This window comes from Pangasianodon hypophthalmus, chromosome 22 (assembly GCF_027358585.1).
Source record: "Pangasianodon hypophthalmus isolate fPanHyp1 chromosome 22, fPanHyp1.pri, whole genome shotgun sequence".
Classification (NCBI taxonomy): Eukaryota; Metazoa; Chordata; class Actinopteri; order Siluriformes; family Pangasiidae; genus Pangasianodon; species Pangasianodon hypophthalmus.
The window spans coordinates 1,740,834-1,764,518 of record NC_069731.1 but is presented as its reverse complement, the minus strand read 5'-3'; the positions used below and the strand labels follow the sequence as shown (position 1 = coordinate 1,764,518).

Below are 23,685 nucleotides of genomic sequence, written 5' to 3'. Positions count from 1 at the left end.
ATCTTGTGGTTAAAGGCAGTATTGACGTCACGATGAGCAGTCGGAGAAGGCTGGCGTTCATTCATACCAGCGTTAATATAAAATCTTTCCTGGTAACAAGAGTTACAACGGATATGGGTTACAGGTTATTAGGAAATAAATCCACAGTGAAAATGAACTGTATTTAGAAAACGTATTTTTCAAGTTTGCAAAATACTAAACCACTTTTTTGTCTTTTTGACTAGAATGATATTCGCAAGGTTTAAATACCTCATGTAACGTGAAAGCTGTTAAAACGTGGAATCTGTGTTCAAGTTTTTTTAAATTAAAGTAACGTAAAGTAGAACTAGACAACAAAAAACAAAATGATGAAAGAAACAGACATATCTGTCTAAATATTGTGCATGAGAACCAAAAATCGTTGGTCTGTAGTGCAGCATTTGTGCCCTGAAAAAGGTCGTGAAAAATTCCAGGAATTTTCCAGCATACATATTTTCTAGGGTTAGTTATTTTTTTTTATTTTTAAAAGGTGATTAAAACAGAAATTATGAAGTTATAGTGCAGAGAAAAAGAAAATGTCTCCAAAGATTTAACACCTTAGCGTTTTGAGTTTATATAACTTTGAATATCCAGATTTTTATTATTTTTTTTTTTTACGAAATGTTCCTGAATTTCCAAAGTCTGAAAATTCATTTCACATTTTCCCAGCCTTTCTTTGTCCCACTTTAAATCTTACACCAGACACTCTGATATAATGATTTTTTGAACGTTTTTAATCTAAACTCTCAGAAATTCCTTCAAATCTGTTCCCACTCCTGAATGAATGCAGTGATTTTGTTGTTGGACGTGAACAGCTGGCTCCTCTGGCTCATCCCACATCACCATTCAGGGCTTTGAGCTGAGGATTTTGTGCGAATAAGGACCCCAACCGGGCCAAACAATGGCAGCGCTGAAAAGAGAAGGGGTAAGAGACGGGGAGGGTCGTCGAAATGCAAATTCACTCTCTCCGTTTCCCCTCAGAGAAACTCCACAGGAACGCACAGATCGCTGTTTCTCTCCGAACGGGAAGTGGAAGTCGGAGAATAATGCAGGAGAAGACAGACACAGGTGCGCTGTAGGAGGATCCACCTGCAGAAAACGGCCCTCTGAGGTAAGATTTAGGTTTTTGTTCACCTGTTTTCTTTGATAAAAGTGAGGAGGGAAAGTTAAACTGGCAGCGTTTATCTCCAGGTCTGAGGCCTGTCAAGAGCTGTGCAAGAAAAAAACAACTTAGTACCAGGATTGCTGCAAAACCCAGAAGAGTAACATGCGTTAGTGTGTTGAAAACTTTATTCAGTGCAGCGGGGATCATTTGTGCATTCATTGTAATACCTAAATTTAAAAAAACAACTTTTTTTGCATTGTTGCATTTGCATATAATATCATACTATAGTATAAAAACAGAGTAATTCTATACTACAGTACTGTAGAAGCAATATAATATTGCAATAGAGTAGAGAGTAATACTATACTGATATTGTACAACTGTACAGACAGTATAATATTATAGTATAGAATAGTAGCATAGAGAGTAATACTACGCTGATAAGCTATAGTACAGCTGTACACACAATAGGCCTACAGTATGGTGCAAAAGTCTTGGCACCCCCCTTTTTTTTTAGTACAAGCTTTGTTATTTTCTGACTTCTACATTATTGATTCAGTACGAAAACATTTTAGATTCCAAACATTAGTTTTCCAGCACAGAATGAAATGTTACAGAAAAATGTTTGTATGTCAGTAAAGAGAGCAGCAGATTCCATAAGAGACACTTTTCAGATAAAAACAGAATGAAGGCTGCTGGGTTTCGCTGCAGAAATAAGAAGCGAGTCGACAGTCAAAGTCTCCAGAAGAACTGTGGCTGCTTCTGCAAGATGCTCAGTAACACTTCCAGCTCATTTCCTTATAAAACTGCACACACTGCACCTCAGATACTGCTTTATTTATTTAAAGTGAAGGATCGTCACATTAAATATTGACTTTGTTTCATTTATTACTGTTTACTGCTCTTTATAGTATTTTTTAAATGTAGAAACATTTCATTTCATTATTTTTGAAGGCATCTTTGCTCTACAGCATTTCTTTGCATGTATAGTAGCATAGTACTAGTAGCATACATAGATTCTAGTTGTACTGAGACAATATAATATTATAATACAGTTTAATAACAATACTATATTGATATTGTACAACTGTAGAAACTATAGAACAAGTTAAATATAATATAACAATTCAGTATTGTGTAGTATACTAGTTCAGGTAATCATTAAGTGAAGCGTTTTAGTATGTTGTAGTCTCATAGTATAGTATACAAACGTTAGTAAAGCATAGTAAAGAGACTAATACTACAGTATACAGGGTAAGTATTAAGACAGTATAATACTACAGTTGTATTATAGTTTAGTCGAATGTACCGTAGGATTGTATCATACAGTATTGTATAACAGTCTACTGTAGTATGTTACAGTAATGTTTAGTATAGTAAACATTATAATATGATGATATAAAATAGTATAATGGTATGGTTTAGTACAGGAAGGTAAAATATATGCTACAGTGACATAGTATAGTAGTCGATTTTAATATACTATACTATAGTAATATAGACTAGCATTAGACTCTAGTGTAGTATAATAATAAAATGCTGTATAATACAGTATATTATAGTAGAGTACAGTACAGTGTATTATAATAGAAGAGTGTAATAATGTAGTGTAGTAGAGTATAGTGATGTAGTACAGTGAAGTATAGTATAGTATAGAGTGTGTTATAATAGTAGAATATAATGATGCAGTATAGTGTAGTGTAGTATAGAAAGTGTTATAACAGTAGAATATAATGATGCAGTATAGTATAGTATTATAGTGTAGTATAGAGTGTGTTATAAGAGTAGAGTATAATGATGCAGGATAGTATAGTGTAGTATAGTGTAGTATAGAGTGGTTATAAGAGTAGAGTATAATGATGCAGGATAATATAGTGTAGTATAGTGTAGTATAGAGTGTGTTATAAGAGTAGAATATAATGATGCAGTATAGTATAGTATGGTGTAGTATAGAAAGTGTTATAATAGTAGAATATAATGATGCAGTATAGTGTAGTGTAGTATAGAGTGTGTTGTAAGAGTAGAGTATAATGATGCAGTATAGTATAGTATTATAGTATAGTATAGAGTGTGTAGAGAGTAGAGAGTATAATGATGCTCTCTACTAGTAGAGAGTATAATGATGTAGTATAGTGTAGTATAGTGTGTGTTATAACAGTACAGTATAATGATGCAGGATAGTATAGTGTAGTATAGTATAGTGTGTTATAACAGTAGAGTATAATGATGTAGTATAGTATAGTATAGTGTGGTATACATGTGTTATAACAGTAGAGTATAATGATGCAGGATAGTATAGTGTAGTATAGAGAGTGTTATAAGAGTAGAGTATAATGATGTAGTGTAGTATAGAGAGTGGTTATAAGAGTAGAGTATAATGATGTAGTATAGTATGATATAGTGTAGTATAGAGTGTGTTATAACAGTAGAGTCAAATGATGCAGTATAGTATAGTGTAGTATAGAGAGTGTTATAAGAGTAGAGTATAATGATGCAGGATAGTATAGTGTAGTATAGAGAGTGTTATAAGAGTAGAGTATAATGATGCAGGATAGTATAGTGTAGTATAGAGAGTGTTATAAGAGTAGAGTATAATGATGCAGGATAGTGTAGTGTAGTGTAGAGAGTGTTATAAGAGTAGAGTATAATGATGCAGGATAGTATAGTGTAGTGTAGAGAGTGTTATAAGAGTAGAGTATAATGATGCAGTATAGTATAGTGTAGTGTAGAGAGTGTTATAAGAGTAGAGTATAATGATGTAGTATAGTATGATATAGTGTAGTATAGAGTGTGTTATAACAGTAGAGTCAAATGATGTAGTATAGTATAGTGTAGTATAGAGAGTGTTATAAGAGTAGAGTATAATGATGTAGTATAGTATGATATAGTGTAGTATAGAGTGTGTTATAACAGTAGAGTCAAATGATGCTGTATAGTGTAGTGTAGTGTAGAGAGTGTTATAAGAGTAGAGTATAATGATGCAGGATAGTATAGTGTAGAGAGTGTTATAAGAGTAGAGTATAATGATGCAGTATAATGATGTAGTATAGAGTGTGTTATAAGAGTAGAGTATAATGATGCAGTATAATGATGTAGTATAGAGTGTGTTATAAGAGTAGAGTATAATGATGCAGGATAGAGTGTGTTATAAGAGTAGAGTATAATGATGTAGTGTAGAGAGTGTTATAAGAGTAGAGTATAATGATGTAGTGTAGAGAGTGTTATAAGAGTAGAGTATAATGATGCAGTATAATGATGTAGTGTAGAGAGTGTTATAAGAGTAGAGTATAATGATGCAGTATAATGATGTAGTGTAGAGAGTGTTGTAAGAGTAGAGTATAATGATGCAGTATAATGATGTAGTGTAGAGAGTGTTATAAGAGTAGAGTATAATGATGCAGTATAATGATGTAGTGTAGAGAGTGTTGTAAGAGTAGAGTATAATGATGCAGTATAATGATGTAGTGTAGAGAGTGTTATAAGAGTAGAGTATAATGATGCAGTATAATGATGTAGTGTAGAGAGTGTTGTAAGAGTAGAGTATAATGATGCAGTATAATGATGTAGTATAGAGAGTGTTATAAGAGTAGAGTATAATGATGCAGTATAATGATGTAGTGTAGAGAGTGTTGTAAGAGTAGAGTATAATGATGCAGTATAATGATGTAGTATAGAGAGTGTTATAAGAGTAGAGTATAATGATGCAGTATAATGATGTAGTGTAGAGAGTGTTATAAGAGTAGAGTATAATGATGCAGTATAATGATGTAGTGTAGAGAGTGTTGTAAGAGTAGAGTATAATGATGCAGTATAATGATGTAGTATAGAGAGTGTTATAAGAGTAGAGTATAATGATGCAGTATAATGATGTAGTGTAGAGAGTGTTGTAAGAGTAGAGTATAATGATGCAGTATAATGATGTAGTGTAGAGAGTGTTGTAAGAGTAGAGTATAATGATGCAGTATAATGATGTAGTGTAGAGAGTGTTATAAGAGTAGAGTATAATGATGCAGTATAATGATGTAGTGTAGAGAGTGTTATAAGAGTAGAGTATAATGATGCAGTATAATGATGTAGTGTAGAGAGTGTTATAAGAGTAGAGTATAATGATGCAGTATAATGATGTAGTGTAGAGAGTGTTGTAAGAGTAGAGTATAATGATGCAGTATAATGATGTAGTGTAGAGAGTGTTGTAAGAGTAGAGTATAATGATGCAGTATAATGATGTAGTGTAGAGAGTGTTGTAAGAGTAGAGTATAATGATGCAGTATAATGATGTAGTGTAGAGAGTGTTGTAAGAGTAGAGTATAATGATGCAGTATAATGATGTAGTATAGAGTGTGTTATAAGAGTAGAGTATACTAGTATAGTTAAAACTGCTTCTCTATTTTGCACACTGAAGTTTTTTTGTTTTTCGTGTTGAATACTTTGCTGAGTTTATATACTTTAAGGGAGTCGTGACTCCACCTTAACGAGACATAAATATAAATATAACAAGCGTATATGGAGTATGATATAATTCACAATTTTATCACTGTATTGTGTCCTTCAGTGTCTCTCCTCACACACATGAGAGTGTTTTAATGCTTCAGAAAGAGAAACGTGACCCAGAGTATGGTTGAATTTTTGTCTCTACCTGATTTCTTCGTATAGTTCAAAACTAAAAACAAAACTTTTCGTAACCAAGCTAACATTCTGAAACACTTCTCTTCTTTTTGTGAGTGCAGACCCACGTTGTGTATTTGTGTCTCATTAAGGGTTTCTCTGATGCCTCGGCAGTTTTTTTTTTTGTTTAGCACCACTCCGCTGCTCAAAGAACTCGCTGAACAATTGGCCTATTCTGCCCCGTCCCAATGACCCCCAACACCCTCCCCCTCAACAAATGCCTCCCTCCACATCCCTAATTTCCACTTGATTAAGCTTCTCGAGTCCAAGAGGGAAAAACGCTTCACTAACTCTGAAGTAGCCGTGAGAGACAAAAAAACGGCCGACTTCGTTTATTTCCCAAACATCCGGAAGGAAGACACTTCTTTTTTTATTATTATTATTAATCTTTATTATTATTAATAGTAGTAATAGAAAGTGCTTTTAACCTTTAGAACTCAGTGAACACAATTTGAGTTGCATTCAAGATTCTCAGGATCTATTTAACGCTTAGTGACAGACATTATTAAACAGTGCAGGATTAACGCTTTCAGATGATTTAAAAAAAAAAACAGAATCAAATCACTTCACTGAAACCAAGTTACATAACGAGAGAATTTGGTTTTCTGGCACCTCTCTGCTGTTTTCTGTTATCTAATAACAATTTTTGTGGTATTGACACATATATTCATTAGAGAAAAATGTACGGGCTGTTAAAAAAAAAAAGGTTCTGGGTGACTTTAAAAGAAAAAAAGAAAATAAGATGCGTTCAGGCTCCAAATTTAGTGGATAAGGAGAAATTATGTGCTGATCTTTATAGACCTGTAGGTGTCACTGCAGCTTCCAGAAAGTGTTTGCTTTTCTGTGTTACACAATCTGTTGAAATATTAAGTGCGCAATATTTTGTATAATAAAAGACTTTTTTTTTTTTTTTTTTTCTTTTTGCAGCCCGAGACCCCTTTACCTGTAACTTCTTATGACCTTCTTTAACTTCTTATGAACATAATTCAACTGTTAAAATATCAGACTCACTGAAATGTGTATAAACAATATTTTGTGTATTTATTAGAGCCACAGAGCTTTTTATTCCTGAAATATTTACCTGAATATTTATGAAAACATCAAGTTCAAGCTGACATTATTTAAGGGACAACTTTTTTTTTTTTGTCACAAGTCAAGCAGGCTAGTAAGAGTTAATAAGAACTCAGTAATAAATATAATCACTTGGCTGTGATTTCCATCAATTTCCTTCACAAGACTAAACTCACCAAATCTCAGCCTCAGGAGAAATCCAGATTTGCGTAATGCAGCACGTTGTGTAATACGGGGCTTCTTTATTTTGACACAAGAACAAGATAAATGTGTGTGTTTTTCAGGTACACTCATCATATCTAACATTGCATATCCAGGATCTCGCTGTCATTCAAATAAGAATCACGAGTTTCTGAGATTTTTAGAGAACTGACATCACGATTCTCACTCATGATGACCAATTTTGTAAGCAACAATAAGTATATGTATATTAATTAAACTTTTACATTACTGACTTGTGAATTAACCGCTATTTAGTATAAAACTTTAATCATATTAGTGTGCGGTGTGTAAAAGTGCAGTGTGGCTTCTGACAGTTAAAATGAAACAACATTATTAACATCTGATTAAATAATTAGTCATTGTTTCTTCTCCGCTGCTGAGAGACTCATATGGAGCTTGTGGTGGAAAATCGGTGTTGATAAATATGCGTAATACGTCCGTTTTGAGCGAGATGGCGCATGCAGCCGTGACTCACACATCAGAATTTGTGTATGTTTAGTAATTAGGAATTTAATATTTAGTATATTATATTGTATTTTTGTCCAGCTCTAACTCAAAACCAGTGTGTAAAAGATGTATTAGTGCATCCTTTACCCCTGATTGTGTTTGTGTCTCTGTTGTCTATGTTGTTCCAGCATTTCACATTTTTTCTCCTCATTTGGCCGCTAAAGGCCGGGAGGTTGGTCATTGTCCAGGCCCCATAAAGCCCACTGAGACATGACCATGATTTTGGCCGTTATAAATAAACTTGACTTGACCATCAGCACCAAAACACTTCAACCGCAAAACTTGAACGTCGTAAACAGAGCTCAGAGCGAACAAGCTCAGGAGATTCGTCGCTAACAAAGAAATGACGGCGTTGGAGACCCCTGTCCGAATTCTCGGCCTGCTTGAGCAGTTGCTTAGTGATGCGCCATGGATCAGGACGGGATAATCCAGTTTGAGTCCGGACGATGAATCTCCCTCTCTCCTGAACTCTCCTCTTTCTCAGAACTCAGTGCTTTGAATACTAATGTCTCAGTTTTACACCAAAGAGAGCGAGAGAGAGCGAGAGAGAGAGATATTTAGTGGCTGTACAACACACACACACACACACATCCTCTTCCCGTACTCTTCTGGCTGTAGTTTAGTAGCAGTACAGAGTTGAACTGAAGTTCAAAGGTAGGGTGTTAACATGTACGTTTACTTATTTAATGCTTTATACTTTATACTACACAGAGTATATTTCTGTACGCTGTGTAAAATTTCAGTTGCCCCAAAGACACTTCAAGTGTTCCACAACTGCGTATAAAACCTGTCACACAGAAAGGCCTTTTTTCCCCAGCGATAACATGATTAATATGAACAGGAAGCACTGCTTCCATTGTTTTAATAAGTAATAAGCAATAAAGAAGCTCGAATTCCTCTGTTGTAATGTGAACAATAGACAAATAAATCCAAACGGATTGGGTTTTACAGTAAATTGCTGATTTGAAGTATTAATCTTGCATGTTTATATTTAATATGGGTTTGTTTCTGTTGCTTGAGGTTGTGCAACAAGTAAAATTTAAACAATACAGCAAGAAGTCACTGTCAGATTAATCTGCATTTGAACACAATGAACAAAATTACTTTCACTTTTTTTAGAAATCAGATGTTGTAACTCGGATAACTACAGTATCAGCAGTCATCACAGTTTGATCTAGTGAGGACAGAGATAGCTAGTTTACCAGGATAAAGCTAGCTAACTGTGTAGTTAGCATTAGAGTAGCATGTGTTTACGCGTGTATTTCACAGCGCTGTATTTCGTTTTCGTAACGTTTAACGTTTTTGCAGCAGTCGTTACACAGATTTAAAGGTAAGTGTGAGTTTTATTTATAAACTTAAAACTATGTTAAGGTGCAACTATTTAAAATTTTGAACTTTGTAAACTTAAGTTTAGAGGCAGTTTGTGTTCAATCTAAGCTACGAACTTGCAACCGGGGCAATTATATTCAAGACACCTGTATATTTAATGTAGCTAGGAAAGTTATGTAAGACTCCTAAAAAGACTAAAGAGTCCTTAAACCTGCAATAAAGCGGCGGCTGACTGACAGCAGGCGAAGGTTATCTGTGACGAGGACCATCCTGCAGATTTGTTCCTGTCATGTCGCCCCCTAGTGGGGTCGTGGAGCACGGACAGCGTCACGAAAGTTCGTGCTGTTTTGGAGGAATGCACTTGGTCATGAAGGAGATTAGGGACGAGACGAAAAAGTCAGATAACTCCAGGAATCCAACTGAAAACAACAGGAAGAGCTCATTATGCAGATAACACAACACAATGACATCGTTTACCAAAGACCAGCGTCAATTCATGCTAACGAGCACTCGGCTGGGCGAGCTCTCTCTGTCCGTCTCTGCTTCCCTTTCTTTATGAAATCTTAAATAGATGCTTTTTAGATTTGTCCACAGTTAACAAGTTCTCAGTCTCTAAACGTGAAATGGACCAGATGTAAGGTCTTTGCTCATGAAACCGCTGATCAGCATTATGTTCAGCATTAAGAGTTATCGAGTCGAGTCTGAGAGCGACAGAGCGTTCGAGAGCTGGAGATGTGTACTGACTTTTTGAGCTGTGTAGGAGAGAGCCATTGTTCATCCTGATTTATGCTCCATCCTCTGGAGAAGTGTATAATTAGCCCTGTGGAAACAGGAAAAACCTCACCCTCCCTCCCTCTTTTCTCTCTTTTTCTCTCTCTAGTGTATACAGATATGCCTTTACTAACTGCTCCTTTACAGTGAGATAGAAGTGCCATGTCCCATGTGTGTCTGAGATTTTACTGGAAATGAAAAGAGCTCTAGCTTCCTGAAAAACAAATCAGTTGCGTCTCAGACAGCATTCACTCGTTCTCGCAGAACCTTCAGAAATCTGAGCGCATCTCAACTGATCGAACAGCCAGACCGTCTAAAACGGATGAAGTTTTTAAATTATTTTTATGCTAGCTGTATAACTTTAATATGAAATATAACAGTAGATTAGATACTGAAGTTTAGTATTGACAGCTTCACGCTTAGGATATTTAATGAAACGCCTTTCACTCAACAAAATTGAGTTACAGTTTCAGCTATGGTTTTAATAATAATAATAATAATAATAATACATGCATTGTTAGATTTTGTATTGTTTTGTTTGTTTTGTTAATGATTTGAAACTGCTTGTGTTGCTATTACTTGGCAACCCGTGGTCAGTGGAATGATTCACCAAAAACTTGGTTAAAAAAAAATCTGTTACTGGATGTGACAACATGTTTCCACCAATCAGATTGCACGATCAGAACTATTGTATATTGTATACTGGACAGTTGCAGATTGGAAAAAGACCAAGTGAAGTATTTCAGTATTTCAGCAGTATCTTCATCTGTCCAGTTTGGGTGAGTCTGAGCCAACTGTAGCCTCAGATTCCTCTTCTTATTCTCTTTCCCGTTTATCAAAACAAGTCTTAAGATGTCATTTCATCCTGTTAGTGATGCTGTCCGAGCTTCTGAACTCATAAGTCATGGCCTTGTATTTTCTTTCTGATCTTTTCATATGTCCTTCATCATCTCCAGCTTCCTCAGATGGCTCTCGTTTCGTGTCGAACAGCGTTCAAGCCCTTGGCGGGATTTTTTTTGGTCTGCGTGAGTTATTGCGCCAGCAGCCCTGTAATTTTTAAAAGCTTTCCTGTGCAGATGAAAGAGCTGCCCAGCTCCAGGTGGATAATACAGACCTGCGATTAGTCCTCTTTTCCTGCCCTTTCCTCGACGGGACATTCCTGGACTCTGGTGCATCATGTGGTGTCACCCTGAGCGTATTCACGAAACTCTCACCGTGACCTATTTTGCTTTTGGAGTTTCGTGCATGGTGATTTATTGATGCAGAAGAGGAGCTCTCGCTAGCTGTTTTTTCACCCTCTCAACACCTGGGAGTGTTTGGCCTGTAATCCATGGGGACAAAACAACACACACCTGGTGTGATGGAAAGGGGGAGGATCACACATTACAGCAATGTGTGTGTTCCACTTCTCCTCTCCACACCAGATAAGATTATATCATCCTAAGTTGATTCTTATTCAAGGATTTTTTTTAATTACAACCTTCTTGGAATTCCTCATGGGAAATTGTCAAATTGTTCTGGGGCCTTGCATATTTATTCAAATGATATGATCAATTACTCTCACACAAAATTGCTGCCATGTCTGATATGGATGAAAAAAAAAAGGTGGCTTACCTCTTTGAGGAACCAACCCCTAACTGGAGAAATGGAGGTTCAGGAATGTTCTTGTGGTCTTATTTACAAGTGATGGGAAGAAGGGGCGTGGGATCTTCACCCCTACTCTGACCAGTGGTCTTGAGCTTTGCATAAATGAGATTACGAAGCAGAAGTTTCTCTATATGGTGGCTTGTTTTATTTTCCACGATAAGATGAGAAATTCAGCAGTCCACGAGGAGGTCAGAGTAGAGCTGCGGCTTCGTCATGGCTTCATGCCTTCCAGTGAAGGTACACCAGACATGACTTGATGACTTGGCATGAGAGCCTGGGGCTGATCCAGGTTTCACTGAAGGGAAGATGACCTGGGAATTCGTAGGGAGCAACATCAGTGCTCGGGGAAAAAAAAGTTCCTCAAGGCTTTTTGGATGGTTAACAGCATTTTACTTGGAAAATGTTCTAAAAACAGAAACTCTCTTACCTTTAAGGCTTTCCCCAGAGAGACAAACCAGAAAGTTTCATTTAGAGTGTGGACACTTCTTCCCCCATTTTTTCCCCAATTTGGTCTTGGCCAGTTCTGACCCTGTCATATCATATATATATATATATATATAAAAGTGATTATTGGGAAAGGCCCAGCTGTGCTTCTGTTGCCGTGGTCGTTAAGGCTCAGCGTTCACATCTGCATTAATAACAGTGTAAAGACTGGAATGGATGCCGTGTTTCTGTTTCATGTTCCTCCAACCCCCTCAATCGTGTGAGACGAGTGCACAGAGAAGAGCTGATCGGAGAAGCTGATAAACGGAGAGAGTCTCTCTTTCTGCCCATGGGCTTTTGGATCTAATGCAGAGTCATTCTGACAGTCCAGACGGTTCTTGAATTGCCCTGGCTGAGGCTGTGATCTGACGGTGTTGGGTTACAAAAACAATGTCAACATCCCATTTTTGTAATATTTGCAATTTCAGAAGTTGAATTTTTACTGATTGGTCCGAGTTTATGAGTTATAACCGAACATTCACGTTTCTCAATATGGCTGAATTCATGGATGTTGGAGAGGAACATCTGAGGAACATGTTCCACATAAAAGATTTTACGGATACATTCTAGGTAGCTAAATTATTAACCTCAGTTATTAACTAGCTTACGCTCAATGTCCATATTTCCCAGTTGCCTAGCAACAGTGTTCTCATAACTTTAACCCCATGACCAGTGATTGTATCATGTGTTCAGCTTCCCATTTTAAAAGCATGATGCTCCTTTTGAAGATATCTGTACTCTGAGACACTCCAGATTTTAACAAAGCAGCTGAGAATTGTGGGATACATCAGACCTCTAAGCAGAGTCTGTAATTGTCTCTGGTTAGACAGCTGTCACTGGTGTCTCTCTCTCTCTCTCTCTCTCTCTCTCATCTCAGTACTGTTAAGGCTTAGCCAACGGACAGCAGGTAAGAACCTCGGTTTGTGGTCTTCACTTTGACTTCAGAAATATTTCTCATCGCATCTAAAGTTTTCATTTTTATTTCGCTTAGTGTTCACGTTTCTCAGAACGGTGGAAACCATGGACATTTGGGAGGAACTTCTGTTCATATTCATGATCTTTTATCTTGTTTCTCTGGGAAATATTTCTCCTGCCAGTCATACAGCTCTTCTCAGTGAATGTGAAGATGTTTAGAAATGTAAAGACGTTTATGACGCATCTAGATTTCGTCCAATATGAACGTCAAAAATAATATTTAACAGAATAGCAGTCTGAGAAATGTGGACCAATACCGAAAATTGAACCAGTAGTGATGTCTTTTTATGAGGAAATTTATCTTCACGATAGAAGTTCATACACATGTCTGGTTTGTTCTCTGAAGAGGTGGTGGTGGAGAGTCATTTTATACAGGTAAGATCTCAGCTTATTAGTGCACAGTTTATATAATTTCTTTGTCATTAGAAGGTCAGAGCAGGTCTGAACCTGCATCAGATTCTTCATTTGTCGTTTATTCTCCACAGCATCTAACATGGGCTTTCATGGGATTTCCAGAAGCTTAGTTTGACTCGTTTGTTTTCTTCTTCTTTTTTTTTTTTTTTTTTTTTTTTTTTTGGACTTCTATTTCAATCGCCTTTGTGTTACTGGACCACTTTACCTTCAGTAGTTCACATCCTTTGAAATCAGTAAGGGGAAATTTTGAGATTTGAATCTGGAGGACGTCCAAAGACTGGTAGACGCTCTCTCTTTCAGCCTGGCCGTTAATTTGCTAGAATTACAATACGTAAAAAGCTTGTGCATCATGTAATATCATCATCTCTTCAGACACTTGTTGGGATTTGTTAACTAAGAGTTTAGTAGATGTACTTGGTGACGTCTGTGAGTTTGATACTTCCTCAAACAGAAGACACAGATTAAAGGTGTGATATAAAAGTACCTTAATGATAACATTAAATATAGCATTAGGACATTAATTGATGTCCGTGTAGTTGAAGGAATTGTTGTTATTACGAATCATAATTTATGTACTTACAAAGAACTTTGGCTATTGATTGTAATGTTTTGGGGGCGGAGCTAACTGAGAGACATCAAGGCTAAAACAAAATTAATAGCTAACAACTAAAACTAATAAACCAAAAAAATGTCATGACTACAAACTTTCTAAACTAATAACTTAACAATTCAGAAATGTCATGTGACCCTGCATTCACATTAGCGAGTGAAAAAGCGCAGTAGGTGCGCAACACGGAGTCGCAATTTCAGCGACATTCGAAATGAGATTTTTCTCAATTCTATGCAAATGAGGTGTGACACTCAAGCGACCAATCAAAACGATTGACTTGAAAGACTTGAATTGAGCGTGTGGTCCGATGTTTTTTTTTTTATTATTTATTTCCACATTAACAGTTTTAGTTCCTAGCGTGACGTGAAAAATGGAAAAACTTGTAACTGTGGTTTCCCCTTTTCCTGTCATATGCAACCTCTCATTAAACACGTACAGAAACGTTACGCAGAAAAATAAAGTTCGGAAGGAAGTAGCAGAAATCGTTAGTACAGCTAGCATTGTTAGCTAGTACAGCTAGCATTGTTAGCTAGTACAGTTAGTATTGTAATTGAATCTACGAACAAAGCTGAGCATGTAACAAAAAACTGATTCACTGATTAATTTGTTTTAGATTAAGGCACTAAATATAGCTACATTATCAAAAAATTGCTGGAAAGGCCACGCCCACAAGCAACAAACTATGAGCGCGGTTACTAAAGGAATCGTTATTTTTTAAAAATTATTTCCTGCGTATCTTTAATCTGCCGCTGTTCTTGTGTAGCTGTAAATGTTTAACGTATCAAATATGCCGTGTAAAAATGTGTCGTTCCATAATTCTAAACAAAATTAGGACATTATTCTGTCATGACGGAAAATATTTCTGAGAGTCTGTTGGAGTTTTTGCTAAGTTTTACTTCCGCGTCTGTTCTTGTGCTGCTCATTAACACGTTATTCAGCCTAATTTTTGACTGGATTGTTTTTGCACCTGTATTCAGCCGAGCGAGTGGTGATAGAGGTCGTACCCTGTCTGACCTCCCCAGACATTTAGGAACACTTTAGGAACACACACATGCGCACACACACACACACACACACACACAGTCTACACTCGGCTCAGGACGTTCCCCTTCACCATTTGGTCAGTGTCTCACTTATTCTTCATGGAGCTCAATCAGCTGATACAGTGCACACGTGTGTGGGAGGTCTCTCTCTCTGTGTGTGTGTGTGTGTGTGTGTGTGTGTGTGTACTCAGAGAGCTCCTGTAATAGGAGCTTCCACCTGTGCTTGCACACATCTGAGAGAAGACAAGGCTCTCTGTGTTCCCAGGTCCAAGACACACTCTCTGCAGGGGGTAGGGGGACGCGGAAAAGGGACACAACAGGTGGACAAAGGGGAGGAACCCCCCCCAAACCCCCCCCCCCTTAAACACACACACACACACACACACACACCAACCATAAAGTTCTCTGCAGTAAAAGATCTGAACTCGACTCTTTTGGGAAGTTCTACAATCACTTCTCTGTTAGTCGTCATATCTTCTGGAACAGGGTTGCCAGATTTCTTCTAATCACACCATCATAAAATATGATTATTTTCCACAATTTAACATTATCTAATTTACATGTTCATAATTTTCATTTTTAGGATTTTGTTGTTGTTGTTTTTGCTGTTTTTTGGGGTTTTTTTTAGTAATAATTTCTTCATATTTCTTAATATTTAATCTGGGAACAAGGTTGCCAGATTTCCTATTTCTGGCTTTTTTTAATAACATCATCCTTGAAAATTAACTTTCTCTGGAATTTAAGTTTCTCAAGGGAAAACAAATTTATTATTTCTATTCATTTATATGGTTTTGTTGTTGTTGTTGTTGTTGTTATAATCCTCTCTCTCTAGTCTGTAGTTGTTTCTGGAACAGTGTTGCCAGATTGACTATTTTTTCAATCACACTATCTTGATTTATTTATTTATTTTTTTCTGGAATGGAAATCTAGTAACGTATCCGTTTTTGTACCAAATTGTGTTTTTCTGACTATGCACCAAAACAACAGTTTAACAAATGCAGCGGTAAAACCACTAAAGACGTCTAAAACCCCGTTGGATAAGTGTGATTTCCTCACACAGCGAATGTCACGCTTTGATCAAGTTGTTGGAAAGCTGCATGACAGTGAAATGAACATAATCAAATCAGATTGTAATCAGATCCCGTGTCTATGAAAACAGAATAGATGCAATTTCCTCCCTTTTCACTTTAACCAGACTTTAAAATGCTGGAACTTTACATATTTCATTTCAGAAAAGCCTGCAGTTTTCAGAACTACGTAAACTATTTATAGTACAAAATATCACCATGTCAGGGGTTTTTCCAGGCCACTACACATATGTTTATTTAAAACACAGAATATGGACTTTAAAGGGTGTAATTTAAAGCAAGTATATATATATATATGTGTGTGTATGATGATTCGGGTGTGTGTTTACAATGATATTTTCAGACACAGACTTCCAGGACAAAATTCAGAAACTAAATGCGGTAAAGGAGATTCAGTGAGACGTTCTCCTCATGTAAATAATATAAAGATTTATATATATATATATATATATATATATATATATATATATATATACATATATGGCTTTCTTATTTTATTTAATTCTGGTATGAAATGTTATCAGAGTCATTGAGGATGCTGTGGATACTGAGGACAGCTAAATATCTCAGGACATCTCACTGCTAAATAAAGCGCTAATGCTAATGAATTCTGCTCAGATCTCTCCTCATACTATGGAGCTTCAAATCTCCCAAATACAAGTTGCGTGTAAATTAAGCACCCAGAATTCCCAGGAAAAAAGCGGACACTTTCAGAGCGGTTAAACTCTTAAGCATTTCACGTTTGTCTCTCACACTCGCGTCCATGAAGCGAAGAGAGTTCAGTGGAGATAAAACCGAAGATACTGTATAAATGAACCATAATGAGGAAAGTGCATCTAAAGTTCTACAGGAATAGTTTAATTCCTATTAAGCAGCTAGGTTTAACGATAACTAGCTAACGATTAACTAGCTAACTGTTAACTAGCTAACGATTGGCAGCAAGCTAACTCGTTAGAACGTTACCTAAATAACGTTACGTTGTGCATCGAGTGTTTAACGTCATTGTAGAAAACTCGCTATTCGAGTAAAACTTTTTATCTTTTTAATTGCTCTGAAAGCATCTACCTTTCCCCCATGGGAATCTAATTTACATAAAATGTGTTTTAAAGCCAACTCTTACCCCTAGCAAGTTCAAAAAACAAATAAAAAACATTGGCAAACGTGTAAATCTATTGAATACACCACAGAAATAAATGTCTTTAATGTAATTTTTTATATAATATACAAAAATGTAAAAATTTAATAAAGTGCTCTTGTTAGCTTCCAAGCTCCATGTATCACTCCGTGCACCTGTTCCTGCGTCCGTGTTGTTTTCACAGAAAGGCTCAGCGCCGCAGGTTCCCTCCAGGTTCCTGCCCTGTCTGTCTGATAAGGCGATAATATTTGGTGTGTCTGGTTTTGACACCCAACTTGAGGTTTTTATTATCAGAGCCGAACGCTCGTCTCAGAGCTGCTGAAACTCTGAGTGACGGATGAGTGCCGGAGTCGAGCTGCACCAAACACCAGCGGTTAAAGATAAACCAGACCGGCCCTGTTAGCCTCCAATTATCTCTGTTTGACTGGGGGGTCAAGTAGAATCCAAAAAAGGGCAAGGTTTCTCATGGGTGTGTGTGTGTGTGTGTGTGTGTGTGAGACAGAGAGAGAGAGCTGCACTGGGAGTGTGTGTGTGTGTGAGAGAGAGAGAGAGAGAGAGAGAGCGAGAGAGAGAGAGTCACAATATACATTCAGTCTCCTAGTACCAAAAATACACAATACACACTGATTCAGGTGGCTGCACTGGTAGAGTGTGTGTGTGTGTGTGTGTTTGCATGTGTGTGTGTGTGTGTGTGTTTTTGTGTGTGAGTGTGTGTGTGAGATAGAGAGAGAGAATCACAATATACTTTCAGTGTCCTAGCGCCTAAAATACACAATACACACTGATTCAGGTGTCTGCATTGGGAGTGTGTGTGAGTGTGTGTGTGTGAGTGTGTGTGTGTGTATGTGTGTGTGTGTGTGTGTGTGTGTGTGAGAGAGAGAGAGAGTTGCAATATACTTTCTTAGTGCCAAAAATACACAATACACACTGATTCAGGTGGCTGCACTGGGAGAGAGTGTGTGTGTTTATGTGTGTGTGAGTGTGTGTGTGAGTGAGTGTGTGTGTGTATGTGTGTGTGAGTGTGTGTGTGTGTGTGTGTGTGTGTGTGAGAGAGAGAGAGTTGCAATACACTTTCTTAGCGCCAAAAATACACAATACACACTGATTCAGGTGGCTGCACTGGGAGAGTGTGTGTGTGTGTGTGTATGTGTGTGTGAGTGTGTGTGTGAGTGTGTGAGTGTGTGTGTGTGTGTGTGTGAGACCTTGGAATGGTAGCAAGACGCTGTGTGTGTGGTGTGTGTCTTCTTTATCTCAAGCTCCTCACTCCCACCACAGATTCCCAGACTGCCTTGCTGTGTGTATGTGTGAGGGAAGGAGGGAGGGACCGTGGGCCAGACTCACTCTCAGTCTCAGAGTGTGTGTGTGTGCGTGTGTGTGTGTGTGAGTGTGTGTGTGTGTGTGTGTGTGTGCGTCTTCAAGGCCGTGAGATGTGGTCTGAGCTCAGTTAACTCTTCCCCCAGGCAGCTCGTGTCAGATCACAGCTCCAGAGCGAGCGAAGCAGTCGAGTCGTCCGTCTTTCGCCCCGTCAACGATCCCTGATTAACGCAGTAAGCTTCTCACACACTTTTTTTTCTTCTTATCTCAACACGAGTGTTATCTGCGACTCCTCCAGGTCATTGTGGTGTCCAGTAGGAGTGTGATAATGTCGTTTAACGATAGTGTGCGGTTTAACGTGGAGCTTGTCGCTGAAGGAACATTGCACTTTTTTTTGGACTTCTCGTTGTATAAATCAGTGTCTTTCGATCGTTTTATCTAACGAGGTCTTCACTCCATCCTCCGGTAATCTCACTCGTACTCTTGCACTCTTGCACACTTGTCTCCTTCTTATCGTTACTCTAATTTTTGAGTCTCAGCTCCTCTCGAGATGTCTTTTTAACTATTCTCAGAGTTTCTCTTCATCACTATCACCTTTGAGTCTGCTTTTCAGCTGCTTTCTGACTAGATCTGTTATTAGAAATCTTTATTTTTTATTTCTAATTCGCCATGGTTAGTGGAAACTCCCAAAAAAAGATTGAAACAGAGCCAGTGCATGTTTAGTGGCTAAAGTTACTTCTTTACTTCTTTCATTTCGCAAAGCTTAGCTCAGGGATTCTCAAATTTTCCTCAATTAATCATTTTTTATTCCATATTTATACCATAGGACTATTGCAACATTTAAACATTTTATCATTTGTCAGTAACACGAGTGTGTAACTCTTACATCACACTCGTAAATCCAAATTGATTTTGTCTTCGTTTTCTTGCCTCCTGTTGTTCCACTCGAGTCAGAGTCACTCGATGTTTTTCGACGTAGCTGGACGGAGAAATGTGTCGCTCTTTATTGCTGAGCTCCTGCGCTAGTGCAGCGCGTCACGACGGCAGAAAAAGATTAAATAGCATGTAGACTTTTAACTTAAATGTGGCTTGTAACATTTCAAAATAGTAACGCATCATTGTTAGAGTGATATTCGTAAATAATGGTGTCAGAGCTTTTGTTACAAAAAATCCCACCGGTTTATTCACTTTCTCCACCTTTCTGGGTTTTTACTCTTTTTGAACTTGTCTAATTTTGCGTAATAAAAATAATCCGTTCGCTAGTGTGCAGTTTTATATGTATTTTGATTCTAAAGAAAGATCTCAGGTTTTTGCGGTTTTAGTCGTCTCTTGTATCGCTGTTCAGAGTCGAACTTGTTGATGGTTGTTGTGTTATATGAGATGTGTGTTTGAATTCCTTGGTACCGCGCTGGACTCTGAGGAAGTTGTGCAAAGCTCGCCGTCCTGTTTCGTTATTATGACTGCACTGATCAGCGACTCATCGCCACTTCTGAGTGATAATCGGTGTTAATAATCTTGCGCAAGGTTTGAGCGAGACGTCGCATGTGGCCGTGACTCACTCGCTCATTCATTCATTTCATACGTTCAAGTCATCGTTTATTCCGTATTCTGGACGTAACATTAAACGTGTTTTATTACGTCTCACTGCACGCGGGACGTTTTTGGATTCCCTCACCGATTCCCTACGTTGTTTCTCCCCTTTTTCTTCCACGCTTCGTGTGTGTGGGTGTGAGGTCATGTGGTACAACGTCTCGACACTGACTGGTCATAGCGAATAAGATTATAGTTTTATGTGCAAATGCTGAAGAATCTTCAACTGATAAAAGAATCAAGATTGTGATTTTATACGAGTTTCGCTGAGAGTATCGTCAACCATTAGAGAGAGAGAGAGAGAGAGAGAATACAGACAGAGAGAAGAGACAAATAAAGAAAGTGAGATAGACATAGAGAGAAAAAGAAAGTGAGAGAGAAAGACAGTTAGAGAGAAACAGAAAGAAGATAGAGAGAGAAACATGAAGAAAGCAATAAAGAAAAAAGAAAGAGAACAGACAGAGAGAAGAGAGGAATAAAGATAGATAGATAGATAGATAGATAGATAGATAGATAGATAGATAGATAGATAGAGGGACAGAGAAAATACAGAGAAAGACAGACAGAGAGTGAGCAAGACATAGAAAGAAAAAGAAAGACAGAGAGACAGACAGAAAGAGAGACAGAGTGAGAGAGAGACAGAAAGTGAGAGACAGAAAGTGAGAGAGAGACAGAGTGAGAGAGAGAGACTGAGAGAGAGAGAGAGATAGAGAGAGAAACAGAGTGAGAGAGAGACAAAGAGGGAGAGAGAGAGATAGAGAGAGAGAGAGAGTGATAGAGGGAGAGGCAGAGAGAGAGATGAAGAGAGAGAAACAGAGGGAGAGAGACAGAGCGAGAGAGAGAGAGAGATAGAGAGAGAGAAACAGAGAGAGAGAGAGACGAGTGAGAGAGAGACAGAGAGAGAGATAGAGAGAGAGAAACAGAGAGAGAGAGAGAGAGAGACAGAGTGAGAGAGAGACAGAGAGAGAGAGATGGAGAGAGAGCCAGAGAGAGATAGAATGAGAGAGAGGGAGAGAGAGATAGAGAGAGAAACAGAGAGAGAGAGAGAGACAGTGAGTGAGAGAGAGAAACAGAGAGAGAGAGACAGAGTGAGAGAGAGAGAGAGAGAGACAGAGTGAGAGAGAGACAGAGAGAGAGAGATGGAGAGAGAGCCAGAGAGAGATAGAATGAGAGAGAAACAGAGAGAGAGATGGAGAAGTGGAGGTGTGTGAGGTGCGGGTGTTCAGAGCTGCTGTGAGATCGGGGTGTTACATTCCACAGTTGGGTGAGTGTGTGTGTGGAGGGAGGACACAGCTGGGCTTTGTGTTCCTCAGCAAACACACTGATGCCCTGAACCTGCCACACACACACTCACACACTCACACACACACACACACACACACACACACACGTTCAGTTAGATCAACTCCAGTCTCATTAACCTTTAGTTCCTCCATCTAAATGAAGCTGAGGCGTGTTTGTACTGCAGCTACGAGGCTAACAAGCCTCCCGTTTAGCGTCGTGCGCTAAATCCGCATGACTCGCTGTCACAGAGTCACAGAGATAAAAACCAACCGCAGCTCCATCGCTTTCTTCCTCAGCGCAGACTCTGGTGTCAGGGGGTCGCTGAGCTACATTAGCATAGCAGCTAATATCCAGTTCAAAACAAAAGAAGCCATCGTTTAAATTTACATGGGGTTCATTTAAAATATTCCTTTAAAGAGTTTAATGTAAAATGTTCAACATCGTACTTCAGGAAATCTCTCATTTCAAGAGCAAAATATTTACAGCAGCCACCACAAGCTCCTTACAGAACAGCAAATCAGCGTGTTGTTGTTTATCGCGAGCACTCAGTGAGTCCAAACAGCGCTTACACACACACACACACACACACACAGCATTTATTTTTATTCCACTGAAAGACTGAGTTACGATTATGGGAACAGACCAAAGGGCGCACGTTCGGCAGCGTAGTTAGCGTCAGTCCCCGATATCAGATCGTAGCGTCTCTCCGGGGAGCGCTACATCTCCTCCAGGAGTTTTCTAGAAGCTTGCGCAAGGAAAAGTTATTTTAAGTGACTTTTTTTGGTGTTTTAGTTTTAAACAACAGGAAAATTATGAACTGTGTTTGAAGTATTTATAGCTGCAGATGCCACCCCAGACCTGACGTGTGTGTGTGTGTGTGTGTGTGTGTGTGTACAGAGAATGTAAACAAGATGCTATTTATTGAGCTACGGTTATCTTGGATAAACAAGACTCGGACGCAAACGTGCCGCCGAGTTTTCCTTTCTGTCCGTTAATATACAAAATAACGATTTCCTGAACCGATAGAAAACGCAGGAAGCTCATGAAAGCCGGATCGCATGCTGCAAATTAGCTCACAACACATTTATACCACAGCAGGGTTGAATTCTCGAATCTGATTGGTCAGAACACGTGCATTATTTTTTTGTATAACTGTAATTCCGACTAAACGTAACACGTTATTGTTTCCATAGTAACAGCTCCTACACTGGGACTCGTACGGCAGACGCTCCACATAATCTAAGACCAATAATAATAAACAGATTTTTAAAACACGTGTTGTTTTTTAACAAAGTAAAACGTATGATCACTGATGTGGAGAAGTTTTTTTTTTTTTTTTTTTTTGGTAAGAGACATTTGTGGAAGGAGTCTCCAGTGTCAGCGCTTTGTAACAGTCAGAGATAAAGCTGTAACTTTTTCCGAGGAGTTTTCGCTTCTTTGCAGTTTCAAAAGAAAGAAAAAAAAGAGGCTGGTGAAGGAACGACAGGTTTATAGCTGCCGTAACGTAAGTGAGAACAGGAACTTGTTTCACAGAACATTAAATGTAACTATAAACGGATAAAAAGTACGACGTGTCTTCCTTAATTAATAAAAAAAATGTAACTGTATGTAAATTGCTGTGGGGTAAAAGGAATAAAACGCTTGGGGTTGTGCTGTTGTAGGAAAATAATCAGCTTCCAGGTGGTAACTGTGACTCCGCTTCATCACACCACCTCGTCACTGATTATTTTACTCTAACAGCACAACACTCAAGTGATTCGTTCCTCTTATCGCTTATAAAACTGCAGTTTGTGCTTTCACGTTCTTTCATGACAGATTCAGTAGTCGGTTAGAGCAGGAAAGACTACTGTGTGCAATGTAGAGGGGAAATAAAAGAGCAAGACCGGGAAGGAAACACGAACACACACCCGCTTTAACCTCACAAAGGGTGTGTTAGCGAGCAGATGGGTTCAGTCTGGAGTGTTAAAGCAGGAAACACACACACCACGCACGACAGGAATTCAACAAAAATCAATGAAATACATTCATCATTTGATAAACGATTACCGTCTCCATGGTGATACGAGACCTGACGAATTTGGTGCGCAATTAAAGTCTCCAGCTGAATGAAAATGAAGAAATACGGCATGTTGCACAAAACTCGGGAAAGGAGTTAAGGACTAAAATGTTGCTGGAGCGCAGACGCACCCAGGCGGTAGATGTTCCTCGTACAGAGAACCCGTGAGAAATACACAGCATCCCCTCGTTATCTCCGACTAACTGATTCCGTGAAAGAAAAGAGAAAAATCTTCACCAAACCAGCTTAGAATTTAATACATCGTGATCTGGATCCTGCGAATTCAACAGCGGGACGATCTACTTCCTCTTCCTGAGCTTTAACACTGACTGTTTCTTAATTAATGATAATTAAACCT

General features: G+C 38.3%; 1 protein-coding gene across 1 annotated transcript in view; it reads left to right on the top strand.

Annotated features, from left to right (window-relative positions):
• Window positions 1–709: 709 nt before the first annotated feature.
• The window catches only part of zgc:158766 (uncharacterized protein LOC100009641 homolog), a 67,397-nt gene continuing 44,421 nt past the window's right edge, over window positions 710–23,685 (top strand). The window contains exon 1 of the mRNA XM_053227877.1: window positions 710–1,129. Within this exon, the coding sequence (XP_053083852.1) occupies window positions 920–1,129 (210 nt within the window). The 5' untranslated portion in view covers window positions 710–919. The remainder of the gene's footprint in view (window positions 1,130–23,685) is intronic.